This window comes from Typha latifolia, chromosome 2, assembly GCF_019914945.1.
Source record: "Typha latifolia isolate L0001 chromosome 2, TyphaL0001v2, whole genome shotgun sequence".
Classification (NCBI taxonomy): domain Eukaryota; kingdom Viridiplantae; phylum Streptophyta; class Magnoliopsida; order Poales; family Typhaceae; genus Typha; species Typha latifolia.
In genome coordinates, this window is record NC_133087.1 from 12,211,693 (window position 1) to 12,227,676 (window position 15,984).

General features: G+C 40.1%; 1 protein-coding gene across 1 annotated transcript; it reads right to left on the minus strand.

Annotated features, from left to right (window-relative positions):
• Positions 1–229: 229 nt before the first annotated feature.
• LOC140782582 (beta-glucosidase 1-like) lies at positions 230–3,731 on the minus strand. Its single transcript, XM_073129219.1, has 11 exons — positions 3,269–3,731; positions 3,124–3,182; positions 2,979–3,054; positions 2,796–2,867; positions 2,603–2,690; positions 2,139–2,382; positions 1,924–2,039; positions 1,612–1,823; positions 1,483–1,514; positions 822–924; positions 230–724 (listed from the first exon to the last, which is right to left on the minus strand). Exons 1-11 carry the CDS (start codon positions 3,612–3,614, stop codon positions 450–452), a joined length of 1,623 nt encoding a protein of 540 aa, XP_072985320.1. The 5' UTR covers positions 3,615–3,731; the 3' UTR covers positions 230–449.
• Positions 3,732–15,984: the final 12,253 nt, after the last annotated feature.

Genomic DNA, 15,984 nt, shown 5'->3' on the forward strand with positions numbered 1-15,984 from the left:
CTTGAACATATTGACCCCTAAAATTTTGTAATATTTTATGTTGTCATTATGTACTAAAAAAAATTCAAATAGTTATTGTAGAAAATGATCCTAATTTAGGGTGTGAAAAGAAAAGTATCCCTATTATTAATTATATAGTCTACTGGCTCATGATTTAATAAAAAACACCTACTTGGTTCAATTACAAGAATAAGTAAGAATAAAATATTTTTATCCCACTTAAAAAGAGTTGTTAGACTGGCCTCTCTGAGTTCTCATATTTTGTGATAGCAGTCAAAAGAAAACTTGCCCTTGGTTTGTCCGTCAATACTGGAGCCACATTTGACATATCCAGAAGAGCATTCCAATATTTTATACTACTAACATTAATTTATTCAACCAGGCCTCTCTATGACTAATAGGCCTTTCTTCTCCAAAAAGAAAAACAAAAAGAAAATCTAGAAGGCCACCTAATTTTTCTTCTTAATCATGTCCTGGAAAAAATAAGCCGAATTCTTTGGATATCTCTTGAGAGTGTCCCAGTCCACGTACACCAGGCCGAACCTTGATGTGTACCCTAACCTCCACTCGAAGTTATCAAGCAAAGACCAAGCAAAGTAACCAATGACATTAGCACCATCATCAATGGCCTTCTTGAGTTGGGTGATGTATCTCTTGTAGTAATTGATCCTTATGGAGTCATTCAAGGCCCCAGGAAGGGTCACATTGCCAGGTTGATCCATGCCTGTCATCAAGTAAGTGTGCCAATTAAATTTTAGATCAGAATACAAGTTGAAGTTTGCATCTATGATTTCATGCAATATGAATTGCTTAGGACCTACCATTTTCAGATAGAAACATGGTAGGACTACCATAGTTCTCCTTGACATAGGTCACAGCCTTGTAGAGTCCCCATGGTACAATGTAAAGCCAATCAGAGTGTGCCTGCAAAAAAGATGGTAGCTTGTTCTCATGCCATTTGACTTGCTATTTTTTTTACAAGTATAGGCAAAATAAATTATATATATATATATATATATATATATATATATATATATACCCTCTTGTAGTTGGGCCAAATTTGAAAGTGCTTCCAAGACTAATGGTAGTTCATTAAAACTATCAAATTTTTGCCCTTTAAATTGTATCTTTTTAGAATATTTGCAATGTCCAAAATATAAAAGTGAAAAAGATTAAGCATAAGACAAGGGTTTCTATAAACAAAATTATTTTTCAATTAAATGTTATAAAATTAAATGGAGGCATTTTGGTCTGTTTGTATTAAAATTAATATCAAGCAGCTGCATATATATATATATATTAGAACTAAAAAGGGCTGAGTGACACAAATAAAAATTTGAGAGAGAAGGTTTTAATTTTGGCCGATCAGAGGTGTAAATTATATTTTTCACAAATTTATTATCTACACACAGAGATATAAAGGAGGTTGTTAGTAAATAAGTAAGTAAAGAGTGTAATTTTAGTGTTACAACTATTAATTACCCGTGGTCCAATTGCCACGCCATTACGAGCATCTGCATGGTTTAAGGAAACAACACAAGCAAAGAGGTTATATGGCAACAAATAAATGATAATTTTAACCTCAATTACTTCTTATAGTCAAGGCCTCACATTCAAATCCAACTTGCCAATCGTTCGAGTAGCTAATCGCGGTAGTGTTTACAGAGTTCTTCACATAGTAAGTGGTGTATTGATTAACTCCAATAAAATCAGAAGAGCCTTTGACCATCTTCACCTCTTCACAAGTGAATTTGGGTAGCCTCTCCTTGACAATCTTTTGCATTGATTCAGGGTAGTGACCATATGTTATAGGATGAAGGAACCTGCAAGCAATTAAAGGATCAATATTTCAAATCAAAACTTAGTGAAGATATCAATGTTAACTAGTAGAGTTGTCACATAGATACTAGATTGATTAATTACCAGCCAATATGAAAGTCCCTAGCTCTACCAGCTGCTGCTTGGTCTGCAGTTGAGTTAGTTAGACCCTCATACCATACAAAATCCATCAGTATCCCTATCCTGCCCTTTTGAGAAGCCTGAGAAGCATATAAGTTCAAAAGTGTATATAAATATATATAGATTAAAAAGAAAACTAAGAACTATGCATGAAAGAATGAATTCTGAAGACATCTTACCTGATACTTTTCGCGGTATCGCTTGACTGCTGCGGCATGAGATAGTATGAGATGATGAGCCACAATATAGGGTTCGGTCGCGGAGTCTCCTCCGGCCGGGCAACCGGTACATCTCCCCGGGGCATGAAAGCCGTCGTCGTACCCGAGTGCGGCCACCACCCTAGGCTCATTGAATGTGAACCAGTTCTTCACTCTATCGCCGAACATCTTGAAGCAAAACTCCGCGTAGTTGGCAAAATCTTCCCTGCAGTATGTTCATCATGTAACTTGTTCACTGCAAAGGACTAACTCTTACAAAGTAGAATACCAGACATCATCGATATCTATTTTAGATAGTCTTGTATATTAATTCATCAGCTAATCTAAAAGCTTAACTTGACGGACAACGATAATTTTTTTTTTTATGCTCTGACATTATATAACTGCAAAAAAAAAATTGAATGAAATTTAAGGATTATACTTACACCACTTTGGGGCCTAACAAGCCAAGATACTCGTGTTCCAGTGCCAATGGTAGGTCATAGTGATACAGATTTGCATACGGAGTAATGCCTGGGTGCAGAAAGAATGCATCAACTTATATCTTTTCAAGTTAACGTTAGATTATATAAATTTCATGATTATAAGGGGGTTTTAGCCCAACAAGAAGTGCAGTACCTTTCTCGAGTAAATAATCGATGAGCCCGTTGTAGTACTTCACACCTTCCCAATTGACCTCCCCCTTACCCTCTGCATGATACAAAACCCTCTATAAGATCCAACACTCTTTCAATATTCTTCTCATGCCCTTCTTGAAAAAATTTATTAATAAGTTATCAGAAGAAACATTGCATTGCATACGTGGGAAAATCCGAGACCAGGAGATGGAGAAACGATAAGCATCAAACCCCATCCGTTTCATTATGTCAACATCTTCCTGCACCCCAAGAACTTACCAAGATTTATATATATTTATTGACATCAAATTCAATAACTTTTCTCATACCTTATAGTGATGGTACTCATCCACCGTTACATCCGCCGTGGCATTATTCGGAATAAGTCCTGCAATGTACGTACGTATAAATTTTTTTTACTAGATTCGTTGTAAAACAAAGAATTATTCAACATAAGAAGTATACATAATATACCTGGAATCTTCACAAAGGCATCCCAAATGCAAGGTCCTCTGCCACCCTTAAGAGCCATTCCCTCGACTTGGTACGCCGATGCCGCCGTCCCGAATACAAACCCTTTTGGAAATCTATCACGGCTAAGCCTCTCGCACTCACCGAAAGGAATGTGAAATGAGAGAAAGAGGAAGAGAGAAGAGAAGAATAGAGACTTCATTTTGGAAGAAGTGGTGAGGATAAAGGTGGTGTCATGTACTCTTATATATAGAAGGAAAGGATGGGCATGAGAATAATTGGAAGTTATCCGACTTTTGTTTGGATAAGAGAGTAACAGATTTTTGTTATAACTGATAGTGTCTGACATAATACATGACACTACCAATTTGATTCTTCCTTTACTTGAACTGATCACCTATTATTTTGAGCAAGTTGTGGGTAGTTGAGGAGACATCTTCCTGGGCTGTTAGGTTAGACTTTGAACAAGCCATGAAACTAACAATGGCTTCTAATTATACATATGTGATTAATTTTTAGAGCTAACCTAATCGGCTTCCATATTCGTGGTTGATGCTTCCTCCTTTTTTTTTCTTTTTCTTTTTTTCTTTTTCTTTTTCTTTTCCTTTTTCTTTTTCATTTTTTCTTTTCTTTTCTTCTTCTTTTCCTTTTTCTTTTTTCTCTCATTTCTTTCTTTCTTTCTTTCTTTCTTTCTTTCTTTCTTTCTTTCGATTTTTTTTCTTTTTGCTTCTTTAGTCCGGATGAATGTTTACATTTGGACTCTTATGTGAATATACTTGTCTATATCTGAGTAATCCTTGTCTGTTAAATGTGTTTATTATGTTCAGTTCGTAGATATTTTATAAAGGTTTCAATATAAGAAGGGTAAAGTACGTAACAGATATATTTGCATGAATCCCTCATTCATCAATTTCTACGTATTCTTCTTATGCTCCTAATTAATCCCTATCTGTACGGAGTTAATGTACTTTTTTTAATGTACACATTTTAGATTGATTACTTATCCGATAATTGTATGACTATATATATATATATCATGATAAAGTCACCTAGAGGTCCAAGTAGCAGCAACTCGTCAAAGCATGTAGATTAAGATATCTTTCTGTCCATTACTCAGTTTGAAAAAAATTCCAATGAAACTATGTATTCTAGTGATGAATATCTTCTTCACAATTCAGTTGCAGAAGAATCCACTGAAACAAATATACTGGTTTTGTTATCGTCATCCAAACTTTTTCCCATGCAATATGAATGTAAAAACTAGAGCTGGTGTTCAAGTTGCCTAGAATAGATTAACTCCATTCTAAATGTTTACAAATCCAAGCCCGTACAATTAAAAATAAGAGAATTTTATAAATCACATCTCATATTTTTCTCTATTTTATTATTAGCACTCCATTTTTGGAAATTTTGGAGTCCAATCTTTTTTTTCAATAATTTATATCATTACTAACGTTACTTTGGCTAATTGACATTAATCCTGCTATATATTTTATGTAACACTACTGATCAAATTACTAAATTAGCCTTAAAAAATTCTGATCTCGCCCACTCCGGCTAAATCAAAATCATCTTCCCTAAAAGTAAACTCTACGTCACTAAATCTAATCTTCTTCCCCAAAAGTAAATTTATCTGACTAAATCTAAATCTAGTTCGCCAAAACTAAACTTTATCGCACTAAATCTAAATCATCTTCTCCAAAACTAAAACTTACCATATAAAATTAAACTCCCCTTAGCCAAATTAAACTCTCTTTCCCAAAGGGTAATTTAAGTACTTTATAAACTACTCGGTGTATTTTAACAAAATATTATTTTGCTGATGCTCTTCTATTTAATAATTATTATAGTTATGTTTTTTTTTAAAGAAGAGCTATATTAGCTGTTGGCACTAACCCTAGATAGAGTAGGGAAAGTGTCAAAAATTAGAAGATTACACAACGCTGGGGATAGGGTCTTTTGTCCCTAACCCACCTCGAGAGACTACACCCCTCCCTTGGGCAGCTACTCAGTCAGCTGCCCTATTGCTCTCTCTACATACATGCACGATCTTACAAGCCCTGAAGCATCCTATCAGCTCCACACATTCTTCCTCTAGATTTTTGACTTTCCACGGGCTAGAAGCTTGCCCAGACACAAGGCGAACCACTTCTAAGCAGTCCGACTCTAGAACAAGCTTGCAGGTCTTCTTGGCTACGTTGAGGCCCAGCCGCATCACCCATATTTCCACACGCAGGCGCAAAAATTGAAGGGCAGGTTCCCAAGTGACTAATTCTAGTCCACCTTCCTCATTTTTTAGCACTGCCCCAACTCCTCCATAGACTGCCGCCTCAACAAACACCCCATCCGTATTCAACTTCGTCCATCCTTCCCCTGGTTTTCTCCATATGTCTGGTTCTTGCCTAGATTGGCTGGGCTTTTGGATCGTGACCCCCCTGTAGTCCATTGCAAGCTGGATGGCCGTGTGCATTAGTGCATTTGGCTTGTCAAGCACCCCGCCAAACACCTTGGAATTTCTTTGTTTTCATAGCAGCCAGAGTGTGGATGCTATCAGACCTTTAGTATTCAGGTCTTGGTCTCGCTCCACATGCCATATTCTAGATATCTAGCTCGAGCCCACTTGTCGGTCCCGGAGGTCACCATTTCATTGTAGCTCCTCCCAAAGGTTCAGGTTATACCTACAGGAGAAGAAAAGGTGTTTGACAATTTCATTGTGGATATCACAGAGAGTGCAAATTTCCTCTAGTGAAAATCTGAGTCCATGGAGGTAAGCTCTAGTTTGGAGCATGTTCCACATTAGCTTCAAGCATAATGTTTGGATTCTGGGCACAACGGGGAGCTTCCATAGCTCTGTCCATCCTACCTAGTTCTCCACCTTTGGGTGCGGCCACCAGATCCAAGAATCAGCAGTGGTCGCAGTACCCAAAGGTAGCGTCACAATTTCGAAGGCCAATCTGATTTCGCCTTCCCTCACAAGCCTGTCTTCGTTCCACTATCCACCCCACACGAGGTCATCAACCAGCAGGTTCTCCTCCAACAACACTAGATTGATGATGCACAATTGTCTAACCATGGCACATTCGAAAGCCAAGGCTCTGAAGCAGCTTTGATGGCGCATCCATTGCCTACTAGCTTTCTGTAGCTGGTCTTCAGATTGGTTGCCGTCTGATGGAGTGTGCGCCATACCCAGGAGGCGGGGTCAAGGCCCCCATACTTCTCAAGCATAATGTTGACCCACGGTACATTGTGTTTGTTACGGACTTTGAAAAGAAACTTCCCTAGGTGTGCGTCCCTAGCTTATTTCAACCTTCTGATGGCGAGTCCGCCTTCTTCCTTTAGTTGGTGATAGTGTTCCAATCGATTAGGTGTAAGCCTTTGCCACCTCCTTTTATCCCAAAGGAAGGACCGAGCCTTCTGAGACATAGCATCGAGCACTATACCTGGCAACCAGGTGTTACTGAGCCAATAGGAGGGGATGGTATGGAGAGTGGAGTTGATCAGGGTGCGCCTCCTCACTGTGGAGAACATGCTCCTCTTCCACTCGGCGAGTTTTTTCTCCACCCTCTCCAAGAGGGCTTTGTGGTCTTTTACTCTAACCCTTCGGTCTGAGATGAGGACACATAAGTAGACAAATGGCATTATTGTCGTGTGGAGGTTGAGGACCTCACACAGCTGGGCAGTCAACTCCGATTGTACCCACTTTGGGAGGAAGAGCTCTCGGACTTGTGGAAATTCTCCTTTTGGTTGGAGATCTTTGAGTAGTGCCATAAACAAGTCATGATACTCTCCGTTTTGACCTTTGTTGCTACGTCAGTGATCATTAGATCGTCCACATAGAGAAGATGTGAGAGTTGAGTTTCTCCCACCTTGAAGCCTTGCAGCTCCCCGTACCTCAACCTTAGAGTTAAGGAGGCTTGGCAGCAGCTGAGACAACAGGATAAAGAGGTAGGGCGAGAGCAAGACGCCCTGCCTTAGGCCATAGTGGGGCAAAATCCAATTATTAGCTTTGCCATTTATGAGAATGGCGAACCTCAGGGATGTGATGCAAGCTCGGATCTAGGTACACCATCCTATCGAGAAGCCCATACGAGAGAGGGTACCAACCACTGCCTCCCACCAAACTCTAACAAACGCCTTCTCCATATGGAGCTTGATCATCATTCATGCTTGTCCTTTTCGGCCTAAACTCATAGAGTGTGCAACTTCCTGCGCCGCGAGGGTGTTGTCTGTGTTGCTTCGCTCTACAACAAAAGCCGCTTGTTCCGGCCTCACTAGCCGCCCAACCAACACCTTAGCTATGACCTTGTAAGCAACATTACAAAGAGCGATTAGTCGATAATCCTGGACCCTTGCCGGATGCTCCTTCTTTGGGATAAGGGTGATATATGTGCTTCCCCAACTTTTTTGGCAGCTAAGCACCAGAGAAGAAGTGCAAGATGGCTTCGCATAAGCTCACTCCCATCGAACACTAGTATTTGATGTACATATCCGCTTGTAACTCGTTTGGACTCGTAGTTTTACCATGCGGCAAGCTCTAGAGGGCCTCTTTAATTTCTTCAAGGATGATTGAGTTCATTAGCTCCTGGGCTTCCTCCTCTAAGATAGATGGAAGATCAGGCCAGTGCAGAGTCAAGGCTCTATGTTCCACAAAGGGACCCCTCAATTGTTAGTAGAAGTTTGAGAATAATTTGCTCACTTCTACTGGGTCTTCGGTCCAAGTGTCGCCATCCTTTCATAGTCCAGAGATATGGTTTCTTTGCTGATGGATAGTTGTCGTAATATAGAAGAATTTGGTGTTGTGGTCATCGTCATGCACCCAATTCAAGTGAGATCTTTGGTGCCACTTGATGTTGATCTCACGACTCAGAACTAACTTGCATTTATATAGTGTCTTTAGATTGAGGATGACACTAGTGTCTAGCTGACCTTGTGCGTCCGCCTCTTCCAAGCATAGGATTTCCTCGATGGTGCATTTTAGGCGTTGCTTAATGCTGCCTACAATTTGCTTGTGCCAACTCCTCGGTGCCCTCTAAAAAGCATTGACCTTGTGCATGAAATCATGCAATAGGTTGCCCTAGCATGCACGTTCCCAAATAGTGCTCACCATGTGCTTGCATTCCGGGTATTCACACCAAAGTAGCTCAAATTGGAAATGCCAGGAGATCTTTTATTTGGTGATAGGAACTGTGAACAAGAGATGTGTGTGATCCGAGGCCAAACGGTCAAGGTGGCAAACCTAGGCTGAGGGGAAGTCATTTAGCCAAGAAGTATTTCCAAGGACTCGGTCTAGCTTGAGCCAAATTCAGTGGTTGCCACTCTAGTTGTTACACCAAGTGAAGGGAGGGCCTTAGTAGCCAAGGTCCAACAACCCCACCTCCTCTACGAAGGCCGCGAACGCTTTGCATTTCGGCCCTAGCTCCACAGAACTTCTGCTTCTCTTCTCCTCAGGGGATAAGAACGCATTGAAGTCTCCCGCAATGATCCATGGAGTGTTGATAGTTGATAGGCTAGCTAACTCTTCCCATAGTTCTTTCTGATCTTGAAGATGGTTGCTCACATAGACCGCCGACCATAGCCAAGTGTGTCCCTCACGATTAGTGATCATTAGATGGATCGCATACCGCGTTGCTGCCACCACATTGACCCATCCAAGCTCCATCTTCCACAACACAATGATGCCTCCCAACCAACCCATGGCCGGAACCGCAAACCAAGACCAACTTTTGCTGGGAGCTTTCCCTACCAGTCTGCAACTTCCCAGCTTGCATGGGACTCTAACAGCGCCAACACTTCCAGGTTGCGATCTCTGTTTAGGTCACGGTAGCGATCTAGTACCTTTCCCCCCTCCCCCCACTACAATTATAAAAAGATTGCTTTAAACATAAATTCAACCGATTAGGAGAAAGGGAGGGCAAGGTCATCTAGTCCTCCCCCGCTTAGAGGAGGGAGCACAGCTTCTAGTAGCCCCTCGAGTAGCATTTGAGCTTTTAGCTTCCATATCCACAGCTTCATGGTCATTGGAATAATTAAATTCAACTAACACCGGTAGCTCCTGGTCTTGGTCAACCTCCATAGCGCTATGCCCCACTGGCCCCATCTCCAACAGGAAGGCCTGTTTGAGCGCTCCCACTGTCTCACTATGTTTGGCAGGTGGGCTTTTGGATGAGGTGGCTAAGGTCTTCCCTAAGACTGTTCTAGTAGAGGCTAACCCCTCATGGAGCACCTCTATTGGGTAAAGGTAGGGTTCTACATGTTTTTCATGCATTTTCTTATTCTTAGTAATTTTGACATAGGCGGAGCGCGCCAATCGACGCACTTTGATACCCAAGTGGATTGACAGCCCACTGATGACAGCGACCCCATTTGGTGGGATCGAGACTTCTTCCTCTTGCGATTGAGGGTGGACATCTTCAGTTTGCATGCTGGGCTTTAAATGCACCTCTGAGTTGTCGATCGGGGGTTGACTAGGTGTACCTTTATCCCTTATAGGCCTAGTTTCATTGTAGGTTTCTTAGCAGGTCTGAGATTTATCTTGTATGGTGGTCCATGGAGCGCCCTTCGATGACTCTCTGAAAGAGGGCTGCTATACCTCTACCACCTTACCCTTCCCTTTGTCTTGCGTGGCCTTGGGTGTTTTAGGCTGAGGCTTTTGGGGAGGTGATTTTTTTGGTTCGTAGGGCAGGCTAGTATTGGGTGATGATGGTCTCCCCTATTGATGAGTCCCCTCACCATGTTGTCGGTACTGCATGCCTAGTCTATCTTCCTTGTATGAGCTCCGCCCTTTTTGAGTGGCACCACCACCTTGGCCGCCCTCCGTCCGATTTTGCCGGTCATTTGTCCTCCTAGCATTAGCCAAAGGAAGGGTGCTGCCTCCTTTTGATCTAAAGGGCACTGGCGCTGGGGTCCTCCTCACTCAACACTGGACAGTGAACCGGGGGCCATAGGTTAACTCATGTCCAAAGCTTTTGTTAGCATCATCCTTTTCAGATTTGCTATGTTGGTCATTTTCCATATCAGTGCTTTCTTCTCTTCTTGCCATTAGGCAGATTTCCTCCTTGTGTCCAATTCTACCACATAGATAGCACAGTGCTAGGAGGCTTTTGTAAACCGTTGTTTGTTCAAGGTCGTCCGCTTTATCGCTCAGCCACACCACAATTTTTAGAGGTTGTTTGAGGTTTACCTTAATGTATACCCTTGCAAATCTGCTCTGAGTTTGATCCATTATTGTTTCATCTACTCTCAGCCATTTTCCAAAGTAAGTCGCCACCTAGATTAGGGCTTCCAGCTCCCAGTACTCTTTCGGGAGGTTGTGGAGTTGTATACACACAGGAGCAGTGGAGAAAGCTTCCGATGATGGCCAGAAATTATCTCTCCAAGGTATGAGTTCAGTATCCTTCCAATGATTGTCTAGGGCCCATTGGAGAAGGCGTAGATGAGGTCTTCTTCCTTCTCGAATCCGAACACATAAAATCCTTCTTGCATGTCGGATACCAAGAAGCCCTCTATGTTGCTCCATAGCTTTGCTAAGCTATTCTTAATCGTTCTAGAGGAATACCTTTCCTTAGGAACCTACGAAACAGGGGTTAGCTTCCATCGGCCCTACATCGCTTAAGGATCTCCGGGTCAAGAACCACACTGTCTTCAGTTTGTGCTTTTAGCTTGGCTAGAATTTCCTCGGGTATACGTCCCACAGGGGCATTTGCGCTTTGGGATCCAGCTACTGCAACTGAGGCCCAAGACCTCTACTTTCTTTCAGGTTGTTGTTTTGGCTGCTTGGAGGAGTCCCTAGGCGAGTTGTGGTCTCCTACTCCCTCCGATGCCTCTTTTACCTCCGGTGTTGGTGGCTCTTTGCCTGCCGACGTAGGAGGTTCTTTTCCTTCAAACGCTAGAGCCATCCAATATTTGTTAGCCCAATTATTATAGTTATGTTAGTTGCCTCAATGTATTTATGAAAATTATAGAGAAAAATAAGGGGTTAAGGAATACTAATCAAGATATATATATATATATAATGTGATTTGTAAAATCAGAAGGGACTCATCAAGAATCCATTCCGTTATTTTAGCTCTATGACCAAAGTTCAAATTTTTGACTAATTTGCTATTTTTGGGCAATATAATATAGAAAAATATTTTATATATACATACACACACCAAAGTATTATAGTTTAATGTCATGTAAATGGCACGTCAGCAAAGTAAATTAATATTGATTTATGTAGTCTTTTGGTGAAAGTTTAGATATCCCAAGAAAGTTGTCCTAAATAAATGTAAGCTGCTAATAGAGAGAGCAACTTCATAAACCACTTTCTCCGAGAGTAATTTACTTCGAAAAAGATTGTCCCTACTTACTTGACAAAAACTCTATAGAGTTTGATATCTAGTTTTAGAAGTATAGGAGAGAGGTGATAGGTTTTAGCAGTAATAGCAAATTGGACAAAAACTCACCGTAGTCGTATTACTTGTATCATTTATCGATCTTTTTCTTTATTGAAATGGTCTGATCTACTGGTTGTCTAGCATTAACAGGTCAACAACAATTTATGGTTTAATGGGAACTATACAAGTTTCCGCCAAACTTCCTAGTTTCGGTCAATCCCAATCTTGGCTGAAATTAGCCAGTTGGCTAGGCTGATCCTGCCCAAAACGGGTAGGAATAGGTTGCATCTGACCCGGATCCAACCCGAGGGGCATCAATAATTGATGCCCCGCCCACCAGCCCTCTATCTCTCTTTCCTCTCTATTCTCTCTCTCTCTCTCTCTCTCTCTCTCTCTCTCTCTCTCTCTCTCTCTCTCTTCTTCATCTTGCTCTTTCTCACATCTTCCACCAGCAAGTACATCTTCGGTGATCTCGACTTCTGGAGATCTTTTTCGACGAAGATCCAACAATCTCGACCTCTGGTGATTTCGGATGAGTTTTTTATTTTATTTTTTCAGCCTAATTCCACTCTCATTCCCTCTCTCTTTCTCTTGCTGCTGCTATGCACCTATATTTGGACCAACCATTGAGAGTTAATACATTTTTTAGTAAGTTAATTGTTGCAATCGCCCTCGAGGAAGATTATTGTTGTTCTGAGTTGCCATTCTGGATAGAATTGAACACGAAATTTTTTGAAGAGAATAGGGATCGATCTAATTGTCAAATAATATGAGATTCAAATATGTTATTCCTCTAGAAGTTAGGAATCCAATGCAAGTAGAATCTCATCGATTGGATAGGTAGATCAAAAGATATGGAGGAAATAATAATAAAATTGGGAGACGGCGGGATGAACGTGGATGATAGAAGTTAATGATGTAATTAGGGTTATGGAATGAAATTGGCTAAGATGGATTTAATATTATCTTGAATAAGATGAAGGGGAAAAGGGAGCTTCTAGGTATGGCTGGTCACTAGAGTGAGGAGGGAGAAGTGATTGAGGATTAACCTTGGTCGTAGAAGAAAGCTCGAGATAGATACTGCGAGGAAGTTGGCTCAAGCCTAAATGAAAAACAAAAGTTCTAATAATTAATCATTGCAAAGTGGCTACTATTCCACATATTTAGAAGCTAGCCAATCGTTTAAAAATTATAAACAAATCCTAATACAAAACAACTTAACTGACGGGCGTTCAAATGCCCCTCGACCCCATTTGAACCACCAAAACAGTGCCCTATATATGCAAACGTTGTGTAGGCATTCGAACGACCTTTCCTGGCATTCGACCGCACCAGGTAGAATTTCTTATTTGTTCAAAACAAATACAAAAATGATCCGATTCAAGGCTAATTGGTCATGTCCAATATGTATCATAATCAAGAACCACAATATTAATACATTTTTTAAGTTTTTAGACTTCATATATAAGTAATTTTTATTTTCTTATTTTTCTGTCATTTTTTTCTAAATTTTTCTGTATTTTTAGATAATATTTAAATTTTACATAATTAAAAAATAGTCTGATTCGATACGAGCAGCCGATACGTATCGTTTTTTTCGTGATACTAATCCTGATCTCAATATTGGGATCCTTAGTTTCCACTCTCTCAAGACATAAATTGATACGCTTTTAATTGCGTCTAGCCTTTCTTTTTTTGCATCAGTCTATGTACTACTTCTTTGTATTGTTCATAAAAAGATAAATTACAATATTAAAAAATAACAGACTTTCAATATTATAATAATTAAAAAAACAATAAGCAGTAGAAATTTTATTGTAATAAACATGGGCCCTAAGTCACTTTGTTATATCAATCTTTATGGTCTTATTGAATTTCATGTGTTATTTAATCAATTATGCATTGTACTGTTCTTTCTTAGTGGACTAATGCTAGCGAATTTAGTCAACAAAAAAAATCTATTGTTGTGACCTAATTAACTCTTAACCTATTCTTATCTAATATGTCAGTTTCATTAAAGAGATAATTCTTTTTTCACGTATCATCATTTTTCATAATGGCTTCTTAACTTTTTTTTGTCACACAATAACTCCCCGAACTAGAAATATCTACCCTCTTGGTGCCATAGACGAAATTAGAAAATTGACAAACTTACCCCTTCCATTTATAATAATTGGATAGTCAGGTGGTTTAACTAATATAAAAAAATTAATTTCTTTTAAAATTCTTTCATTGCCCTACCATTCCTCCCACGCATCGCCTTCCTAAACTATTAGAAATACCCACCCATTGACTTCACGGAAAAAATTGTAAAATTAACCAAATTACACTTTCCACTTATAATAATGGGATAGTTAAGTGGTTTAACTAATAAAAAAATATTTTTTCTTAAAATTCCTTCATTGCCCTCCCATTCTTCTCACACATTGCCTTCTCATTCCTCCTCCAATCAAACACCCCTCCGATCACCCACCCTAGGGATTACTTCGTCAATCGGGAGTAATAGTAGTCGAAGAGATGGAACCACTTGTCGATGCTCTAGTCATCTAAGGATTCACAAATCAAGTGGGATTACTAGTATCGGAGCAATGAGGCCGGCGAGGAGTTCTTAGATAACCCCCATGGCAACACGAACGTCCCAATAGTGGTAGGCATCGAGGTCGATGAGGTCAACGCACCCTCTACCTCGATTGTGTCTTCTTCCACTTCCTCATCTCTGACCTTGGACCCGGCTCCATCATCCACTCCACCTTTCTCCACTCCCTTTTCCCACCTTCCTATTGCCACTGAAATTTGTCTCGACTCGCCGAATTACTTTAGGGCATTGCTTTGCCTCCAAGAAATTCGAGACCTAAACCACCTCGAGATTGCTTGATTACTAGATCTCCTCGTCTCCTCCGTTGCTCGCCTCGTTGATTTCTTCAAGTTCAAGACTTGACGCCGTCCTAAATGCAAGCTCGTCGACCAAAGACTAGCAATGTTGTGGGTGATGCATCTCCCTAACTTCCTATCCGCCACCATGGGAGAAGAGAAAGACAAGGAGCGAGAATGGGGATTCCTAGAGTAGGAGTATTGTTAGATAGGAAAGATATATTTTCAATATATTATTATCACGTGTAACTATTATATGATAACTTATAGACGAGAATAAGTAATATAACTTTAACGGAAGAGTTAAGTAAAGTATTTCTAATAGTTACATGGATCATTGTGTACCCAAAAAATAGCGATAGTGAGGGCAAAGGGAATTATCCCTAGAATCTTTACTTCCTAAATTGACCAATTTTAAAGCCAACCCCTCTATTCTGTGACACATCTGCAGGTTATGGATACTTCACTCATTGTAATAACCCAACCTAAAAAAAAAAAATTGTTCTACATGGGCACGACATGGCCGCCCTCGTGCCCATGCAGCTGGGCATGGCATGGGGGTGCCACGCACCCCCTAGCGTGGCCACAGCCGAGTTGGCTGCGGCGGGCCCCAGCGCCGCCAACCACCCCCCCCCCCATCGCCTCTCTCTCTCTCTCTCTCTCTTTCTCTTTTCTTACCTTGGGCTCGGGCCCGTCGGAGCCGAGCTGCCGGCGAGAGGCCGGCAGCTGACTGGCCACCAGCTGCCGGTGCCCTTCCCGCAGGCCGGGTCCGCACCTCCCTCCCCTCCTCCTTGTTCTTCTTCGTCTTCTTCTTCTTTCTTTCTTTCTCTCTTTTTCTCTTCCCTCCTCAGCTTCCACTTCTTCTTTTTTCGCACGTCCGGGCTCGGCCCGCCCAAGATCGTAGCAGCGTGTGGGCCGAGCCCACTACAGAGTGATGTTTTAATTATTTATTTATTTATTTGATGTTATTTATTTAGGTTTTTCCTTCTTAATTAATGCAAATAGATTATTTAGACATTAATTATTTTAATAATAATATATTCTTCAATATGATTAGTATTAATTGTAATTTGTATAATCAATGATTAATTAGGTATAAATATAAGTAATACTCATTTTTATTTATTTATATCTCTATTTGATTAATATATAGATTTATAAATTATAATTATCAAATTTATATACCAATATTTTTATGAGATACATTTTAAATAATTCTAATAATTTATTATACATTATTATTTTGTAACAAATAAGATAATGACTACATAGTCCCTAATTAATCAAGATATAATTTAATTATAATTAGGTTTTTATCTATATTTATATTTTATTTATAATAAAAATCTAGCCAATTATAAAATTAAGTAGAAATTCTAAAATCTAATAAATCATCATATTTTACTCGAACGGATTATAATGGGATAAACAACTAACTTTATGTTACTTAAACATTTTCAGATTCGGAAC

Excerpts from the sequence above, each read along its gene's own strand:
- LOC140782582 (XM_073129219.1), bottom strand. The coding sequence starts at position 3,614 with ATGTCAGACACTATCAGTTATAACAAAAATCTGTTACTCTCTTATCCA. Across the intron at positions 3,183-3,268 it reads TGCCTTTGTGAAGATTCCAG|GACTTATTCCGAATAATGCC; the intron begins GTATATTATGTA and ends CGTACATTGCAG. Across the intron at positions 1,824-1,923 it reads AGGGACTTTCATATTGGCTG|GTTCCTTCATCCTATAACAT; the intron begins GTAATTAATCAA and ends AATTGCTTGCAG.